This window comes from Populus alba, chromosome 16, assembly GCF_005239225.2.
Source record: "Populus alba chromosome 16, ASM523922v2, whole genome shotgun sequence".
Taxonomy (NCBI): Eukaryota; Viridiplantae; Streptophyta; class Magnoliopsida; order Malpighiales; family Salicaceae; genus Populus; species Populus alba.
The window spans coordinates 12,798,179-12,818,219 of NC_133299.1; the positions used below are offsets into that span (position 1 = coordinate 12,798,179).

At 34.1% G+C, this 20,041-nt stretch overlaps 3 protein-coding genes across 4 annotated transcripts; 2 read left to right on the top strand and 1 right to left on the bottom strand.

Annotated features, from left to right (window-relative positions):
* On the top strand, positions 1–4,468 carry LOC118037584 (signal recognition particle subunit SRP54 2). Of its 2 annotated transcripts, none has more exons than XM_035043620.2 (9): positions 1–379; positions 493–592; positions 704–857; positions 960–1,110; positions 1,222–1,370; positions 1,886–1,986; positions 2,107–2,264; positions 3,531–3,645; positions 3,767–4,468. In XM_035043620.2, the coding sequence occupies exons 1-9, from the start codon at positions 149–151 to the stop codon at positions 4,093–4,095; spliced, it is 1,488 nt and encodes a 495-aa protein (XP_034899511.1). In that variant the 5' UTR covers positions 1–148; the 3' UTR covers positions 4,096–4,468. The 2 variants fall into 2 exon arrangements, with proteins under 2 accessions (XP_034899511.1, XP_073261563.1); XM_073405462.1 differs by having other exon boundaries at positions 241–375.
* A 5,086-nt stretch (positions 4,469–9,554) lies between these two features.
* On the bottom strand, positions 9,555–11,637 carry LOC118037585 (protein ENDOPLASMIC RETICULUM-ARRESTED PEN3). Its single transcript, XM_035043622.2, has one exon. It carries the CDS (start codon positions 11,396–11,398, stop codon positions 10,010–10,012), a length of 1,389 nt encoding a protein of 462 aa, XP_034899513.1. The 5' UTR covers positions 11,399–11,637; the 3' UTR covers positions 9,555–10,009.
* A 5,772-nt stretch (positions 11,638–17,409) lies between these two features.
* On the top strand, positions 17,410–19,319 carry LOC118037586 (UDP-glycosyltransferase 74E1-like). The gene is made up of 2 exons (XM_035043623.2): positions 17,410–18,104; positions 18,354–19,319. Exons 1-2 carry the CDS (start codon positions 17,448–17,450, stop codon positions 19,101–19,103), a joined length of 1,407 nt encoding a protein of 468 aa, XP_034899514.1. The 5' UTR covers positions 17,410–17,447; the 3' UTR covers positions 19,104–19,319.
* The last annotated feature ends 722 nt before the right edge of the window (positions 19,320–20,041 follow it).

Consider the following 20,041-nt stretch of genomic DNA (forward strand, 5'->3'; position numbering starts at 1 on the left):
TTTGGCTTTCCTCAAAATATAAAACGACAACAGAATAGAGAATAGCAGAGCTCTGCCTTCGTTACTCCTCTTTCAGGCGAAAACCTAATCCCCAAATAATCATCTGATTTGATTTCTCAAAACTCAGTCAAATCAAATCAATAAAAAAATGGTGTTGGCAGAGTTAGGAGGGAGTATATCCCGAGCAATCCAGCAGATGAGCAATGCTACAATCATCGACGAGAAAGCGTTAAACGATTGCTTGAACGAGATCACTCGCGCTCTTCTTCAATCCGATGTTCAATTCAAGCTTGTTCGTGATATGCAAACCAATATCAAGAAAATCGTCAATCTTGACGATCTCGCCGCCGGTCACAACAAGCGCAAAATCATCCAGCAAGTAACCACCACCTTTTTGTCTTACAAATTTTTTCAATGTTCAATCTTTCTTTTCCTTTTTTTTTTAAATCCCGAATTAATTCAATTCAATTAATAATAATAATAATAATCCAGGCAATATTCAACGAGCTGTGCAAAATGTTGGACCCAGGAAAGCCATCTTTTACTCCAAAGAAAGGAAAAACTAGTGTTGTTATGTTTGTTGGTTTACAAGGTATTTCTATTCTTATCATTTCTATTTTCATGGCCTGATTTTTATAGTTTTTTATTTATTTATAAAAAAATAAAACAGGAGTAATGAAGTTTTTTTATATATATAATTTAGGGTCTGGGAAAACAACAACATGTACGAAATATGCGTATTATCACCAGAAGAAAGGGTGGAAACCAGCTCTAGTTTGCGCTGATACTTTCAGAGCTGGTGCTTTTGATCAGCTAAAACAGAATGCTACTAAAGCTAAGATTCCATTCTATGGAAGGTAGGTAGGTAGGTAGTGATAGTTTTAAGTTAGTGAATTCAATGCCTTGTTATGAATTGAAAATGGTTGGAATGCAAATTATTGTTTTGTTGGTGTGTACAGCTATATGGAATCGGATCCTGTTAAAATTGCTGTGGAAGGTGTGGAGAGATTCAAGAAGGAAAATTGTGATCTTATAATTGTTGACACTAGTGGGCGGCATAAACAGGAAGTTGCGCTTTTTGAAGAAATGCGACAAGTTGCTGAAGCAACGGTATTTTTCTTTTTTTGTTACTGGTTTTACATGATCTGGTTACCACGCTAGCAGTCACTGAATGTCAGTGGCACTAAAAAAATTGTTTCTTTTCTGTTTTGACACTTCCAGAAACCAGATCTTGTTATATTTGTCATGGATAGTAGTATTGGTCAAGCTGCATTTGATCAGGCTCAAGCATTTAAGCAAAGTGTTGCAGTTGGAGCTGTGATTGTTACCAAAATGGATGGTCATGCTAAGGGTGGTGGTGCACTTAGTGCGTGAGTATTTCTTGCAGTTTTGTACTCACTCACTCTATATTCGTGGTTTGATTAAGTGTGTTGAGGAAAGATCTTAAACCAATAAAGCTGGCATTTATTTTTATTTTTTTGATAATGAAGATATCTTATCACCTTTGTTCTGTACAGGATTAGCCTTCATATACCTTTAAGTTGATATTCTGAAGTTGCTGCATTTGGGATTTTTTTAGTTTCTTTTGCATGTATTTCTTTCATGTGTCTATGTCATGTCCTTTCCAGTTGTTGGAATGAAATATATAGATATTTTTGTTGGGACTTTGATACCTAACTAATGGAATGCTTACAATATAGCCATTTCCCGATGAAATAATCATGTCAATGGTGGTATAAATTATCTTTCCCTCATGTTTGGCTGTATTTAACAGAAGCATAAAAAAAGACTTTGCTTTTGGATCACCAACATATATTTCTTGATTCACACTAAGCTTCCTTTTGTTTAAATATTTATACTAATTGTTTTAGTACAATGTGAGCAGTGTTGCAGCAACAAAGAGTCCTGTCATTTTTATTGGCACAGGAGAGCATATGGATGAGTTTGAAGTCTTCGATGTCAAACCTTTTGTTAGTCGGCTTTTAGGTATGCACCTCCCATCTTTCAGTTTGACACCTTTGCTCTGATGATCTTATTCTGCTTTTGAAATTTGTTTGGGTGCTCATGATGCTTAAAGTCCTTACATAAAAATGCTTTTCCTACCAGGTATGGGCGATTGGTCTGGTTTCATGGACAAAATCCATGAGGTTGTTCCTATGGATCAACAACCAGAGCTTCTGCAAAAACTTTCTGAAGGGAACTTTACCTTGAGGATTATGTATGAACAATTCCAGAATCTACTAAAAATGGGTCCCATTGGGCAGGTTCTCATTTAACTCCCCTGTTAATCTTTGTTATGTGGTGTTCTATTTTGATTATTTTTATCGGTTGTGTCTATGGTAAGGGAAAAAAATGTTTTCTTATCAATAACTTCTTCGTGGCTGCCATCATATCTCATGTAAGTGCTAGTTTGTGGGTAGTTGAATAACATTTTCCCCTTCACATGTTCAGAAAAAATCTACCATCTTAGGAGAGTTTCTACTTTGTTATTTCTCATTCTGGTTTGATTCTAATATGAATTACAGTTTGTAATTGCTTGCCCTTTTGTCAAGTTGTAGACTGAAATGTTTGAAAGCATTACGTATTTATTGCCTAGGATATTGTCCAATTCATTTAGTTCCACAATTAAACTTTTGTGGATCAGAAATTCTTTATTAGATAACTTGTTAACTACTATCAGATTAAACTCCCAACTTTTTCTTCCTGTCACTTCTCTCAGTGCTATAGTCCAATCTCTCACAAGTCACCAGTTCCTGTGAACTTTAGCAGAGCCTCTGAACTTTGTTTTGGCAGAAATATACTTGTGTAGAGATATGTCCTGGACTTTTTATCTTCTAATCTCTGATATTCACAGGAAATCAATAAGATTAATCCAATATGCAATTAATGGATGAGCTTTTTTCTACAAGAAAATGCTCTTGCATCATGTTCTTAAAATGATACAAGTTATACCCAAGTTAGATACAAGAATCTGACACTGGAAACTGGAGTTAGCTTCGATAGCAATGTATTTAGGCCTTCCCTATTTTTTCTCACATGGGAAAACTTTTAACAAAAAAAAAAGGGAAGTGATATCTCTTATGCATTTCTTATCCAATTTGATTGCTGCTTTAGATACAGGTCTGATTTGATTTGCTGCTATCCACACTTTAACTTCTTGTTTGACTACTATACCTCAAAGAATGAAAATGAGAGAAGCTAGTGAGAGGGAGGCAAATGGTGCAGAAAAAACTGAAAAGAAAACAGAGAGAGAGCTTTTAATCTGTCCCGAATTAGTTTTATACAGTTGCATGAACTATTTTTTTGCATGAAAAATTCATGACTCGCCTAGTTGAACCATCCAATTAAATGAGTTGGGCCGAGCAATAAACAATAGTACCATTCAAGGTAATAAAGGCTTGAGTATAGTGATGTTACTGTCCATGCTGACTGAAATGCTTAGTTCTCTCTCCCTCAACCCTTTATTCCCCTTCTTCTGTTTATTTGAGTTGCGACTTTCAGCTTATTATTCATTTGGTCTCCTTGTGTAGGTATTTTCAATGCTTCCTGGATTTAGTTCTGAATTAATGCCAAAAGGTCGTGAAAAGGAAAGCCAGGCAAAGATTAAGCGCTACATGACCATGATGGATTCAATGACTAATGAAGGCAAGTAATGCAATTGATATGTTTATGTCAAGGATGTTGTCTCTTGGACATTGAAAACATAGTTGTTGATTGAGGCTATGGGGTTTCTTATCTAATATCTATTGCTGCTGATCTTTTACAGAGTTGGATAGTTCAAATCCAAAGCTTATGAATGAGTCACGTATTATGAGGATAGCACGGGGTTCAGGCCGTTCAGTTAGAGATGTAATGGAAATGTTGGAAGAGTACAAACGACTTGCTAAGATCTGGAGCAAAATGAAGGGACTTAAGATTCCAAAGAAGGGTGAAATGAGTGCCCTTTCTAGAAACATGAATGCGCAACACATGAGCAAAGTTCTCCCACCACAGATGTTGAAGCAGATTGGTGGTATGGGTGGCTTGCAAAGTTTGATGAAGCAAATGGGTTCTGCCAAGGACATGATGGGCATGTTTGGAGGTGGGGACAAGTAAATGTGTGATTAAAAGGTTAGGAAACTATAAATGAGTTAAAATTGGTTTTTATCCATGACTGAGCATTGCCTGGCTGGATAGGAAGAGGTATGGAATGGTTTAGTAGGGAGATGATGCCTCCAACAGTTTTTAGCAGACATTCTTGAAAGATTAAGGCCTTTGACTCAATTCGTTTTATTTTTCTCCTCCCTTTTCTGAAACAGCGGTGCAGTCTTGTAACAATAACTGTGGCTGTTAAAGTCTTTCCTGTTTTATTTGTATTTATTCAAGGCGGGTGAAAAAAAAGATGTAATGTCTAAGCATAAAAGGATGTAGGGCTAAAGATGTATTAGTGAGGATTTTGCATAATAAATTGGGCTTTTTTTTCTTGTCAGAGTTCCATTCGAAGATGCTTCGTGAGAATTTAGCTTTCTCACCATTTCTTGATATTTGCTTTACTTTCTTGCCCATAATATCTTCATTTCATCTGCAATCCTTACTTATAAGTTGACGGATTAATCTTTTGCACCTATAAATATTGCCAGAGGCTGTTTCTTTTGGCTGTGATAGGAAAAACCTTTGCCAAAAACCACCTATAAATATTGCCAGAGGCTGTTATGGAGTCTATATGTGTATGTCTTGCCTGTTTTGATTACGTGAAAATGGCAAGCCTCTCCTTCCTTCCATGTCACATCAACAAAAATCCAAAAACCTAAATGAGATGAGTACTGTGTAAAAAGGTTTTTGCACTTCTCAACAAAAAACCAATTACCTTGCTTATGGTGGAAACACGGTTTTTTTTTCTCTCGCAACTCCTTGATTATTATTATTATTATATTAATTTAAATAAATTTATTTTTTATTTGTTTTAGTATATTAAAATGATTTAGATGCTCTTAAAAGAAAAAAAAAACTAAACTAATTTTTAAAGGATTTTTAGTATTATTTTTTTCTCTTTTTAGGTGTTTTTGTCTTTTCAATTTGGTATTATTTTTGTTATAATCAAATTCTCATAGAGGTGGATTGGTAATTTATTTAAAATAAATATTATTAAAAGAAGCATGGATGACTCCCACGTCTTTTGATCACCACGTGCAGCATCTTCATGGTCTTTTTTCATGATAGTCATGGCTTTGGGCTCTGTTAAACTTTTTTCTTCTCCATTCTTTTTATCTCTCATATCCTTGTCAAAATTCAAAGGTGTCTGATAATTTATTTTTTGTATCCAATTTCATTCTTATTTTTTTATTTATATTTATTTTTATTTTTTTTTTTTCATCTTCATTTGATTTCACATAGTTTATAAATCAAATTTATTCCTCATTTTTTTTTTATTTTCTTTTAGCCTTTTTCTAATTGGATTTTTTTTTTCAATTTCACCCTTCAATATTTTATTAATTAAGGATTTTGCTTCATTATTTTTTTAGACTCAGTGTTTTAAGTTACAAATTTTGAAAGTTAACACGGGTTGATTTTAGTTTTTTTAGGTTCCTTTTATTTTATTTTTATTTACATCCTTCAACATTTGATTTATTAGAAATTGTCATTCATACTTTGTTTTTTTTTTTTCACTTTCATTTTTATGAGTTTATCCCAATCCTATGCTCATGGTCGTTGGGTTAGTGGGTTAATCAAGATTAACTTGTATTTTTTGTATTACTTTTTTAAATTATTATTTTTTAATTTCTTCTTTCAATATTAAATTATTTAATAATTAAATTTAACAACATTACCTTAGCATCTCGATTAATTTAACATGCTATCAATTTGTATAGCTCCAAACGGTACTTTTCCAAGAAATTACTCTCACAAAAGACTTGAACCATGAAAGTTAATGTCAAAGCAAACTTAGTAAACAAAAATTACCTTCCAAAAAATTGTCGTAATGCAAGTTTTCTTGCCAAAGAGGTGACAGGTAGGGTTCAAACCAAGTCCTTTCAACGTGAGCGACTTGGGATCAAATAAGACAATTGAACAAACATGCAACCCTGTTACTGTATTGTCAGCACCTTTTATTAAAAACAGATTGCCCTGGATTCCTTACGATTTCTTTTTATCCCTTTATTATAAAGAAACCCTAAAAAGTATGGGTTTTCACTATGGTAATTTACATTAAAAATCTCATTTTATCCTTTTAAAAACCATCAAATTAACTATTTATTTTGGGGTAAAAATAGTTTTTTTTTTATATAAGAATACATTTGCATTGTCAAATTCAATGGGATCAAATTGATTTTTTTTAAATTATTTGAGAACCATGCAATGACTAAAATAACCTTTCAAGCAAAAAATAATGCACATGGGTTGTTTTTGTCTTTTACTCTTGTGTTTTTTTTTTTTTTGATATATTCACGTTAATTAAGAGGAAATTTTGTCTTTATATAAATATAAAATATTAATAAAAAAAAAACTTTTATACATAATGAAATGACTTAAAATAAAAAATTTAAAGCTTTTTTGCAAGGGTTTTTTGTCTTTTATGCTTGGTTTTTTTTTTTATTATACTCATGTTGACTAGGGAATAATTTGATCTTTTTAAAATATAAAATATTAATAAAAAGAAAAGGTGGCTAGTGTGTGTCACACGCCAATGAGTGGACAACACATATTGCATCATTCAATAGCCACACTGCCTTCTTTCGATGGTGTTAAAAGCATGTTGAAACTGTTTTCCTAGTAATGTGGTGCCTATATAATGTGGCATAATGTTTGGCTCTGGTGGGCTTTTTTCTTCTCATCACTCTTTTTATATATCTCTCTCTCTCCTCTCTCTTTTTTATTTTTTTATTATCAAAGTATGAAAGTGTCATATCATTTATTTTTTATATTCAATTTAGTTCTTATTCTTTTTTTTTTTTATTGATTTTGTTTTTCAATTTTTCCCATCATCATTGGTTTTTATAGGTTCCTTTGTAAAATTAATTTATTTTTCAGTTTCATCCTTCAACATTTGAATTTTTAGAATTGGTCTTCATGTTTTTTTTTCTCAATTTTTTTTTGTGGGGTTATCTCAATCTTATGCTCATGATCACAAAGTTAGCGTGTTAACTCATATCTATTTTTTTTTTTTTTTTTCTTTTTTTTTTAATTTCATCACTTAATGTATTTTTATTGAGAGTTTTTCTTCGTTTTTTTTTTAGGTATGCCTTTTGTACAGTCAATCATGGCCTTATGACCACAATCAAAAGTTTTGAATGTTAACACAAGTTAACTTTGGTCTTTTTCTAGTTTTTTTTTTTTATATATATATATAACTTTATCCTTCAACATTTGGTTTTTTAGAATTGATTTTCATGCTTTTGTTTTTATTTTTCTTTATATAGAGCCATCCTAATCTTATTTTCATGGTCGTTGGGTTAACGGGTTGACCCATATCTTTTTTTTATTGTTTTTTTTTTTTTAGTTTTATCATTCAATATTGAGTTGTTTGATAGATAAGTTTTTTAATTTTATTCAATTTATTTATTTTTAATGATTTTTTTAATCTTTATTGGCAAAGATAATTGTTTGATTAAATAAAAATTTTTATTCAAGAAACAAAATTATTAAACGCAAGTACATAACTCATATTACAAGATCAAATATTTTAATTTTAATTATGTTTTGATCAAATATTGATTTATTTAATTAAATATGTGTATATGTATTTCAATTTATGATTTAATTTTTATATATATAAAAAAAAACACGTTAGAAAAGTTTGTATATTTATTTATTTTATTGAAAAACAAATTACTCGACTTGTGCCAAAACACAAATCAAATAGTTAGTTTTGACAATTATGCACCCTAGTCCAAAACTTAATTTTTTTTACATATCAATCCATGGAAAAACAACATAGGACAAATAAACAATTTTGTTAACCACAATCCAACAATAAAAAAGATCAAGTCAATAACTTCATCGTTTTTAGAGGAGTTCAGTGACAATGTTTCTTGGTAAACATGCTTGCAAGTAGATTGAGCTCTTATAGAGTTTTTAAATTTGATTGTTTTTGCTATTTTAAGTGATTTAGATTTGAAAATGAGTTTATCAAGGTTGTTGGGGTATTTTCATGTGAAAGGAGTTGGAAAATGAGTTTTTAATATCCAAAAACTTGAACTTTGATTTTTCAACTATCTCCATGGTGTTCAAGGAGCTAAGTAAAGAGATCTCTGTGTTAACCTCTGAAATTAAAAATGCTGCCAAAGAGTTCCTTGTAACAGCCCACTAGCAATATTCTTATGTTTTTTAATATATTTGCGTTGAATTATTATTTTTTTTTAAAAAATCAAGATTTGCTTTTATGATTATGTTAAGATGTTGTCCAGAAAAACAAAATTTCTAATACAAAATTACCAAAAACAATTGATCTCGTTAATAGATAAAGAGGTTTTATATAGCACAATTTTTTTTTAATGTTTGTTTTTTTTTATTAAATGAATAACATAGAAGAATAAAAAAAAATAGAGGTAACAAATATTAATAACAAAAATAAAAGGTATACTAGCAATTTTTTCTCTCAAGAAAATCCAAATTATTACTCTTTATATATATAAAAAATGTCACTATATAAATAAATAAACAAAACTTTAAAAGCTCACTGTAGAACATGGCCAGTTGTCTTGATCTAGTCTTTTGTTAATATTAATCTCTTTTTAAAAAATTATTTGCACATAGAAACATCGATCATGCTTCAAATTTTGAATTTACAATAGAATTTTTCTTACATTGACATTGGTTACACATTTCTTTTACATCATATCCACAGCAAATCGAGACCAGCAAACTAGCAATAACTAATGAAGGGCTTGGTTTCACAGCTAAGAAGGACGCTCTTTACCCCTGAATTTGCCTAAAATATAATCTCTCAGAGGCATTGAAAGAAAACTCACAAATTTCATTATTTATTAAAAAAAATGTCGCAGGTAACGCCAACATCTCCAACTTTATGATCACTGTTATATTCAATTTCACGCCTGCATTTTCTCAACTATTATATATCATCGGGTTTGTGCATATATGCATCAAGTTCACAGTCAAAGTCTGATTCTCTCCATAACACGATCAGGAGAAAAATGCCGAGGTTTCAAGTCGTCTAACACCATGATCTCAAAAACAAGCTGTCCTACTCATGTTGCTCACAAAGGTCAGGCATCTTCAACAACTCCTTGCATGTTTTGTATCTTGTCTCATGCCAGAGCTTCTTGCGGAGAACTTCAGAAAGACTAAAATCGGATGCAAATTTTTAGTTCGGGATAGTTACATAGTCAGAGATATCTCGGGGTGAATATGATCAGTTCTTAACCAAATTATCATACTCAACAGACAACCAACCAAACGATAATTACATATTAGCAACTACAAATCGAGATTTGTTTAATATTTTATTGAATACATTCTCAATTGGCTTTCAAGAAAATATCTTTCTTACCACTAACATCTTCTACTGGGTAGAGAGCATGGAAGATGGGAGGGGGGGGGGGGATTTGAGTTCCTGGGAACAAAAATGGTGTCTTTAAATTCTATAATTAGCAAATATACAGTCGCACAATCTGAGATCAAAAGTTCAGATTGCTAGTACATGAAAAGATGAGTTAAATAGAGCAACAAGAAAATGTCAGCGCTGAAAACACCAATTGCCCATTTCAAGTCGCCAACAAAAAGGTTTCCATTACACTATTTTCCTATGAGCATGCACAGACCATATACATATTCCATGGGCCGTAATCAGATAACATGGCAAAAGACTATTCTTTCTCCATTCTACTGTTGCCAATCCTAAGAAATACGTATCCTTGTAAAATTCAAGGGCAAAAAATGAACACAAAGGCTAACACATACCAGTGAGATATCCTGAAAGCCACCAATTACAGCAGCTGCAGATCATCGGATTCTTTAGTATCTGAGAAAACCCAGTGCCATTTTAACTTCAATAATACTAAACTAGCACACACTAAACCAAAATTGCACCAGAAAAATAAGAACTTTCCCACACTTCAATGCCCTCAACATTTTCCCTACTAACAAACAACCTATCTCCGCCCCCTTCAATTTTTCTGATCACCCCTCTGTTTGAATCCTCCACTTTACCCACAAAATTTCTCCTATACAACCCCTCTCCAACTCCGTTATTCTCGTTTGACCAAACCTCTAAACTCCCATCTCTTCCTACAAAAACCTGGCTCTTGTAACAATGGAGCACACTATTACTTGCACCACCAATAAATCTCATGCTAGGGTTCTTCTCGTTAATATAGACCCACGGATCATTCCCTAACTTGCGCAAATCTGCCATTGCTAAATCACCAGACTTCGAGCAGACTTTAAACAACGTCAACCCACCCACGTCAACATCCACGTCCGCAAACGAATCTCCGAACCTGCTGCTTCGTCCCGAACCTGGCTCACTCGTCTCCCAAATCACATCACCATTCCGTGGGTCCCACATTCTAATATATCCTGAATAACCAAACGCCCCACATGTAATCGCCGATCCGATTAATGCCCCGGTCTCCGGAAGCCACGTCAGCTTCCCGGGGACCGTGTTCTTGGAAGCGCTCCCCGATTGTCTCGTGATCTCTGATGAGATCTGAAGCGTTGATTTGTCTATTAATAGTATGCAGTTCTCTCTGTGTGGACAGTCAAAGGAGGCAAAGATTTGACTTGATGAGTCAGCGATTGAGCTGACTCGCGCTTTGTAGATTCTCGGATCGGTCGAGTCAGTCCAGTGAATTGACTCGATGTAACGCGCGGTGGAGAAATTGTAGAAATGGATCCCCGCAGTGGATTCTGAACCGACGGCGGCGACATCGGGCCATACGTGGCGGATAGAGGTGATATCTTCGAGGTGCGTACGGACTGTGGAGAGGTGGGTTAAGTTGTGATCGTAGAAGGAGATTTGGCCACCGTGAGCAGTGCAGACAGAGCCGTCGTCCGCTGCCGCGGTGAATGAGGATACGAGGCCGTCAGAGGCGGGGCAGATGGTGGAGACGATTGAAGCATCAATTCCAGAGAGAGGAGGAGGAGAGATGGCGTCGCGGATGTGCGAATCAATGCCGTAGTAGAGAGCCTCGTCGGCGAGTTCTTGCTTAGAGAAACGGCGTGCAGTGGAGGGGAGACGGTTGGAGCGGAGTAGAGAAAGGAGGACGGAGAAAATCTCCGGGTCTCGGTCAATGAAAATCGGGTCATGGCTAGGTCGGGTCGAGAGAGTGGATAAGAGTGAATCTGGACCACCCGATTGCAGTGTGGATATTGTGGTTTCAAAAAGCTTGCCCCCAACGTTGAGCTTGATACGATCGCTGGGGAGGGTGTTCGCTGTAGAATTGGAAGTTTCGTTTTCCATATATGAGAGAGGTTGACAACAGTAGAGGAGGAGGAGGAGGAGGAGGGCGGGTCTGGGAAGGGAAGAGATGGAGGGCTGAGTAGGAATTGACTGAAATGCCCTTGCTCACAGCTCTGTTGTCTGCAAGGAATAATGAAGTGGTAAATGGCTGGTTTGTTGAATTTTTATAACATATTTGGATAAACCAGATAAGTACAAAAATGAGAACCTATTTAGGCGCAAAGAACTTGTAAAAGGGTTAATTACTATGATGGTGTGTCCTCAACTGCTAATTATCCATAACAAGTAGTTCAAGTTGGGCTAGAAAGGTAAATAAGAGGAAAGATGATAAGAATGTCTTGTATAATTCAGCAAAATCAGATGTGGCTTCTTAGAACCAGAACCAGGAGCTGAGCTCAAGAGAACAAATGCATTAATCCTCTAATAAGAAGAAAGTGATGAATGTTGAAACATGCAGACACATTCAAAATGATACATCCTTCAAGTTCATCGCAGCAGCTGATGAGTTCTTGGATGCCTTCCTTGCCTGATGTATCCTTCAAGTTCATCGCAGGAGTAACTTTCCCATCATAATCCCTGCATACAAGTAGGATTACTGGATGTTAGTGTCATCACAGGATGGAGTTCATAAACCATCTTATTCCCTGTATTTGCATCCCTCTGCTTCATACTAGCCACCAACACTGATTTCTGAGACATTTCTTGGACCCCTTGTCCCTTTCGACTCCAAGACGACCACTACTTTCCTTGAAGAAGTCATTTGTTAATTATCTTCTTAATCTCTTAGTAAGAATACCTTACAGGCATGAGATTGTCATTACTCTGCAAGAACTCTTCAATGGTGTCACAACATTGATAGTGGATTAAGTGACCTTTCGATTATTTAATGGAGACAATATTTATGGTAATTTAATAAATGAGTTAATGACATTGTTATAAAACTCGTCTTGGCTCTGTAATTCTTCAACCTGTTAACCGTTGAAGAAAACTTCTTCTTTTACCTTTAAAACAATTAGAAGTGCCTGCGAGTAACTCACCATACTGATAACCTTTACTGGAAAAGAACAGGGCTTGAACATCAAAAGAAAACAACGTCGTTTTGGCTTCAAACATACAACGAAAGCTGTTGTTTTGCCCATGTTTTGCCCCAATCACTGCTTTTAATTGATCACCCGCGGATGAAAATCACATGTTAATTTCCAACACATCACCTAATTCTCTCCTTGACGAGTCAAGCAAAACGGGTTGGTGACCAGCACTTAAGCCTGTTTCCATTCCAGATTAATCAGGGCAATTTTCAAGGATTCGGTTTTTATGGAGTCGGTAATTGTTTTCTTTCATAAAAGGAGTGATATGCTCCCATGAATTCATTTCACTTATGGGTGTTTTTGTTTGTATAAAAAGAAGAATAATGAGAGAATGAAATTGATTTCTTTTTGAAGAGATGTTTAGAAAAAGTTCCAATTTGATTGATCCTGATGAAACCAGCTTCACTAAAATCAAAATTCTCTGTGTAAAAAAGCTTGCATTAAAATTATGAGGACTTTTCCTCAGTAAACCAACCAACACAGGATAATCTCGGGTTCATAAAATCTGGTTGATGATCTAAGCTTGCATCCTGTTTGCTTCAAGTTGCAGTAGTTTCTTTGCTCCTTTCTTTCCTTCCACGCCTCTGCTTGCTGCGTGAATTTGTGTTTAGGGATTAGGGTCAGTAAAAGATGTTTGAGCTTTAGGTGGATCTGGGTTTTGTATGATAATGGGCTAATGTGGGACTTCTTTTGGACCGTTCAGCTTGGACCTTGGGCCTTGTGTGATGGGCTATGGGCCAAGGAACTAGTCTGTGGGTTAGTGTTTTCAGGTTTCAATGTACACTAGGCTGGGCTTAGGCTTTCCTTGGTAAATGTTGATGAGTTTCTGGCTATGGTTTTGATTATTTGGGCTGGTTGGTTTTGGGCTGTATTCATGGGTTTGATGGGTTAGGGTCTAGCGTACTCACGTTCATATATAAGAAGAAACCATGAAATTACTGTAGTCTTGTGCTAGTGCTGTGCTTATACCGGGTCATATAAACTCAATGCTCCAATTTTTACAAAACTCTAGCCTCAAAAGGCTCTAAGGTCTCACTCATCATCACCTTTTTTATGTGTCAAGTCTATAGAAGACCAAGCAAGTTGGCAAATCATTCAAGTCAAATGTATTTATCTTTTTTGTTTTTATTTTTGTTTTCTCGGATTAATCAGTTATTCGATTTTTTTACTACCACTAGTTACAATGACTCTCACTAACAAAGTAACATCATGCTTGAAACCATGAAAGCTAAAAACCCATAGGACAAAATATCATGGACATAGAACATATTGGTTATATTTTCTAGCAAATTAAAAAAGATCCACGTGCATAATAAATCAAACTTATATGGCATAAATCAGCTCTAACCATGACAAATCAAAGGAATATTAGATGTAGAATTATAATATACAGAGCTATTTTTGCAAGCAGAAGTATCCATAACAAAAATTGGAGGATTCAATATTGGATTTACACAAATTATGAAAATTAATACAAAAATGCCTATTCACCAGAGTTATTGTACCAACCAAAATTAAATGGAGAGTAATCCTTGTTGTTGAACTTGTATTTGATTAAAGAACGATGAGAAATAGAGAAGCAACCATCCTTTTGAGTATGAGCATCAACAATTTCAAACTCAACATAATATCTTACCTTCTTCAAGTATGAAGTTGGAGAATTGTGCAAGTTCATATTTTTTTATGGCTACAACTTCTGAGATTCTATTGGTGTTTAATCAAAAAGATTTTAATCAATAAAGATACAACTTTATAATATCTTACCTTCTTTAAGTATGAAGTTGCAAAACATTTTTATTCCAGAAATTTTATTTTTACTCTAAATTTATTAATTAAATATTTAATAAATATTAAAAATATTTTTTTTTTAATATTAAATATATTTATATATAAAAAATTAATATTACATATAACTAACTGATTAACTATTTAAGAAAGGGGAAGCCAGCTATATGCTCAGTTGCTAATTAAGAAAAAATTAACATGGGGAGACATGCGGCCTAAAACATACAGAAGAAATTAGTGCTCCCTGCTAATTAAGAAGAATTTTGCATTCCGTACTCTTCGATTCACTTGATGTTTTTTTATGGAGTTCTCTGCTTGTTAGTGCATGAATATGCTTATTACACTGACCTTTACATTAAATTGTTTTCAAGTCGACACTATTTTAGGGTATAAAATATGCAAATCAAACTTGAACTACTAAAGGAGATTGACAAAATAGCATATTTGAGAAATAATTAGGACTTAATTGATAAAATATATAGATTTGGGATGTAATTCTGAATTGATTAAAATTATGTTTTTTTTTTTAAAAAAAAAACCTTACGAGGGAATTGAATCTTCCAAATTTCTGTCAGAAATGGAAGGGCATAAAAAAAATAAAAAAAGAATAAATCGGTGACGTGGGAAAAGGGAGGAAAGTTTGGAAAATTACAGAAAACGGGTGTATAAACTTAATTAATCATGTAGAAAAGAAAAGAAGAATATATATATATATATATATATATTCTTCTTTAAAGAAGGAAAGGGAAATCCAAAAGCCGCCAAATCAAAAACCCTCAAGTCAATAGAAGGCGGTAGCTAGGGACTCTTCATTTTGAATTTTCCAAGTCAATACATAGGAGAAAACATGGGGGTGGAGAATTTGGACGCTTCAAGCTACAATTCTTCATTGTCAAGGTCCCACCACGCTAACTTCACAGCCCCGGTAATAAGTAGAAGACAATAGCTAGAGGAATGAGCGGCCTAAAACTCCAATTAACCAACAAAATAAAAGTCCTAATAACATCGATTAAAGCATATTAGCTAGTAAAACAATTTAATGTCCCTTTATAATAGGATAGCATCAATTAAGTATTTTTATCACATTTTAATATGATAATTACATCATTAATATCTTGCATGCTTGCTCCTAGAAAAACTAAAAAAATTCCAACATATTCATGTTGATTATGTGAAAGATAAATGTGTTGCTTAGAAATCTAGCAAAAAAGAATATTTTCATATGAGATGAGCTGCTTAAATTATCAATCTTGTTAAATAAAATGGATTGGGTGAACTAGGTTATTTGATAAAGCGAGCTCGAAAGCCAGACGCAAGATATGTAAGAGGCTAGGTGTCAAGATTGAGCCTAGATGTTAGTACTTGGTAGAAATCTACGTCTATTATGTTAATACTTAATTAAAAATAATCAAAGATGAAATGGCACTTCAAGGTAAATAATTAAAGTCCTAATAACATCAATTAAAGCATATTACCTAGAAAAACAATTTAATATCACTTTATAATAGGATAACATCAATTAAGTATTTTTATAACAATTTAATAGGATAATTACATCATTAATATCTTCAATATATGTTTCTTAACATAAAACATCAACATAATCTATAATTTATTAATTTACATGTTTTGGTGAAACCAGAAATCCTTTAAATTTTTTTTTCACATAGGAAAAAAACAAAGTTTTCACAATGTTTATAAAATAGTTAATTAAAAAGTTAAAATTGAGTTCAAAGGGATCCCAAAATCTTAGATGGGAAAGGTCTTAGGAAAATGAGTTTTGAGGTTAAACAAACGTGCTCGTCTAGCCCAACTCGTATTCAAGTATAGGTTATTCAAGTATAGGTTTATATTTATTATAAAATAATAATTTGGGTAAAAAAAACATTATTTTTTTTGTAAACTAGGACTTGGACTTGGGTATGGTCCCTAAAGAACTATTTATTACAACATGTTGTTTGTCTAGTTCAACTCATAAATGTTATTAATCTCTTCCAAAAGCTTTTGTTCCAAATGTTATTAATCCCTAAATAATTTTTCATTTTAAAGAATATAGATTTATGGCACTATGCTCAAATTAAATTCTTGATTTGTGGTATATAGTTAATCAAATATTGATAATATAGGAATTAATTTTGATTATTGCCAGGATTAATTCTTCAATATTTTTTAGCTTTCAAAATCAGCTATAAAAAGAAGATGAATGAAGAGTTTTCAACAATGTTTTTATATTTTAATGCACTCCTTCTCATCTCACATTTTAGTGTTTTCTTCTTTTTGTATGCTTTGATTTTCCTTCCGAATCTAGAATTTATATTCTTGTTGAGAGATATTTAAATTATATAATCTTTGGTTTAAAGATTTTTTTAAAAATACATCTAAATCAGAGTGATGGGGATAGAATCTAAAAACATATATTAAAAAAAATCCTAATTGTACAAGTGCAGAGCAATAAAGCTTTAATAACAAAATATTCATCATTAACAAAATTAAATATTTCATAACTTTAGAGTGTTTCAACAAGTAACTTTTTTGTTTTAATTTAAACATATTTATTTTTGTTGTTAATAGATATACTAGGACTTTAATTTTATATCAATAACAATTTAAATAAATGCTTAATATACATGTTTGTAATCTTTGGCTCCGTTCAGGACCTTCTGGAAAGTGAATTCCGGGGAAAGTGAATTCCTGAAAAATAAATTTCGGGAAAGTATTTTTCGATGTTTGGTAGTGTTATGAAAAATGAACTGGAAAACAATTTCCAGTGTTTGGTGTATTATGAAAAATGAACTCTTCCTACATTTGTTAAAAAAAATAGCCAGTGCAATCATCCAGTGCAATTATCAAAAAAGCGGTGGCCTTTGGTCGTCAAATATTAGAGAAGCTGAATTCCTGAAATTCAAATCAAAGACGTCCTTTGTTCAACAGGAGTTCCTTGACTGTAGTGTAGTGCTAAAAAATAAAGAAAAAAAATTGAGTAGCCTCCAAGCTTTGTAAACTTGGTTACCACGTTTGTTCCTTCCTTGTCTGCCAAGTGGTTTGACCATGACTAAGGTCCACTCCTACAATTTGGATACAGCTTATATATATATATATATATATATATATATATATATATATATATATCCACAGGAGAATGGAAGGCAAATAGACAGGTTTGGGTAGAGAAATTAATGGAGAAGCAAGAAAGACAGAGTAAGTGTCATGTACTGGCCCTACCCATTCCTGCTCAGGGTCACATTAACCCTATGATGCAATTCTCCAAGCGTCTTGCCTCCAAAGGACTCCACGTCACAATAGTGATCTTCTCGAGCAAGGTGACCAAGCATACCCGCCGACTTGGCTCCGTCGAAGTTGTGACCGTAGATTTTGTTAGTTATGAAGGCAAGCTTTCCTCCGATGACTACTCAAAACAATTCCGAGCTGCGGTGACACGAAAATTGCCAGAACTCGTTGCAGAACTAAACAATTCTTCTGGGCATCCAATAAGTTGCCTTCTGTATGACTCCCACTTGCCTTGGCTTCTAGACACAGCTAGACAGCTTGGCCTCGCTGGGGCTTCGCTCTTCACACAGTCATGTGCTGTTGACAATGTCTACTACAACGTTCATGAGATGCAGCTAAAGATTCCACCAGAGGAGTTGCTGGTAACAGTTTCACGTTTGCCAGCACTTTCACCACTAGAGATTACCGATCTACCATCATTCGTGCAAGGTATGGATTCAGAATCAGAATATTCATTTCTACTGAACCATGTGGTCGGTCAGTTTTCGAATTTCAGGGAAGCTGATTGGATCTTTGTCAACACTTTCAGCACCCTGGAGGAAGAGGTACCACTAAAGATCTCCTCTATATATGAAATATATGTCTTGATCTTAGTACATATATAAATTTTAACAAAGAAAACAAATGTACAATCAAACAAGCAACTAGTCAACAATTGATTGACAAGCAAGCAACATATACGAGAGCAGCAATGCTTCAAATTCCTATTTAAATTCTTTGTTCTTTGTACGTAAGATGATACCATATACTCCTTTTACTTCTGTGGCACTCAAAATTTTGTTGATTTCGATCAGGCGGTAAACTGGTTGGCAAGCCAAAGGTCAATAAAGCCAATAGGACCATTGATCCCATCATTTTACTTGGACAGGCAGCTGGAGGACGATAAAGAGTACGGTCCCAGCCTCTTCAAACCCAATCCGGACGGTTGCAATGAGTGGCTAGATTCAAAGGAAACTGGCTCAGTGGTTTATGTGTCATTTGGAAGCATGGCTGCACTGGGAGACGAGCAAATGGCAGAAATTGCTTGGGGCCTAAAGAGGAGTGACTGCAACTTCTTGTGGGTAGTCAGAGAATCGGAAAGCAAAAAACTTCCTAGCAACTTTGTGGAGGAGTCATCAGAGAAGGGTCTGATTGTGACCTGGAGCCCGCAGCTAGAGGTTCTGGCTCACGAGTCTGTTGGTTGCTTCATGACTCATTGTGGGTGGAACTCAACACTCGAGGCGTTGAGCTTAGGAGTGCCAATGGTGGCAATGCCACACTGGACTGATCAACCAACAAATGCAAAGTGCATTGCCGATGTTTGGCATGTAGGGGTTAGAGTGAAGGAAAATGAAAAGGGGATTGTCACTAAAGAAGAGGTAGAAGGGTGTATAAGGGAAGTCATGGAAGGTGAAAGAGGGAATGAGATGAGAAGGAACTCTGATAAATGGATGAAACTGGCCAAAACAGCAGTGGATGAAGGCGGAAGCTCTGATAAGAATATTACGGAATTTGCAGCACAACTTGCAAGGAAGTTCCATGAAACCAAAGATTCAAAAGTGTGAAAGATAATATGCATGGCCTTAAAACTTGAAAATGCATGTTATTTAGCTGATGTAGTTTGCCTCAATCATAAACTTGATTACACATCCAACTAGATCAACACCATATGCAAAAGCATGATTTCTCAATCTGAAGAATAAACTTGCACGAGCAATATTTTATTTCCAAAGGCACGAGATATAACTGTCACACCCAATATATCGATTTCTTTTCTGTACTGTGTACCTGTATCATTTATATGTTCATCAGAATTCACTTTTACAGCACTAGCAAGCATGTCCAGCTTTATCAACGAGCTGGGAAAACCAAGGTTACTCTTATATATATGACCCTAACAGATATGGGTCAGGTATATAGCCCCACGTCAAACAAAATTGCTCAAAAACTCATCTACGGGTCCTAATCACATTAGATGGCATGCCATTTTATCGTTAAATAAACTATTCGTGAGGTAGGGTACTATCCAGACAGCAGGAGGAAGAATTTGAAGGAATATTTTTTTACATCTCCCTCTCTTCAGGTGCTTTGGCATCTTCCGTCCACCTGCCTAATTTGACAATGTCTTCCACAAGATTCTTTCCATCTGTTCGATTGAAAATGATCTAAGTATCAGTTATACAAGGTAAAAAAGAAAACAATACTAAATTTATCAAATGCTCAACAAAATGACAAGAAGCAGAGAAAAAATAAAAGGTAGAAGAAAAGCATCATGGTTAAATTTCTGACCCTTGACAGATTTCCATAAGAAACTCAAAACACCCAATTGGATTGACAAAATTATCTTTTGACTAGGTGCTTGGTAAATAAGAGGTATAACAGTGTTCAATTTGGATAGTTTTTAAATTATAATTTATAAATTTCTTTTTCAATTTATAACCGCAAAAATTACTATATATTTCAATAAAAGTCCTCAAAATTCAAAATAATAAAAAAAAAATTA

Excerpts from the sequence above, each read along its gene's own strand:
- LOC118037586 (XM_035043623.2), top strand. The coding sequence starts at position 17,448 with ATGGAGAAGCAAGAAAGACAGAGTAAGTGTCATGTACTGGCCCTACCC. Across the intron at positions 18,105-18,353 it reads TCAGCACCCTGGAGGAAGAG|GCGGTAAACTGGTTGGCAAG; the intron begins GTACCACTAAAG and ends GATTTCGATCAG.
- LOC118037584 (XM_035043620.2), top strand. The coding sequence starts at position 149 with ATGGTGTTGGCAGAGTTAGGAGGGAGTATATCCCGAGCAATCCAGCAG. Across the intron at positions 380-492 it reads AGCGCAAAATCATCCAGCAA|GCAATATTCAACGAGCTGTG; the intron begins GTAACCACCACC and ends ATAATAATCCAG. Across the intron at positions 593-703 it reads TATGTTTGTTGGTTTACAAG|GGTCTGGGAAAACAACAACA; the intron begins GTATTTCTATTC and ends TATATAATTTAG.
- LOC118037585 (XM_035043622.2), bottom strand. The coding sequence starts at position 11,398 with ATGGAAAACGAAACTTCCAATTCTACAGCGAACACCCTCCCCAGCGAT.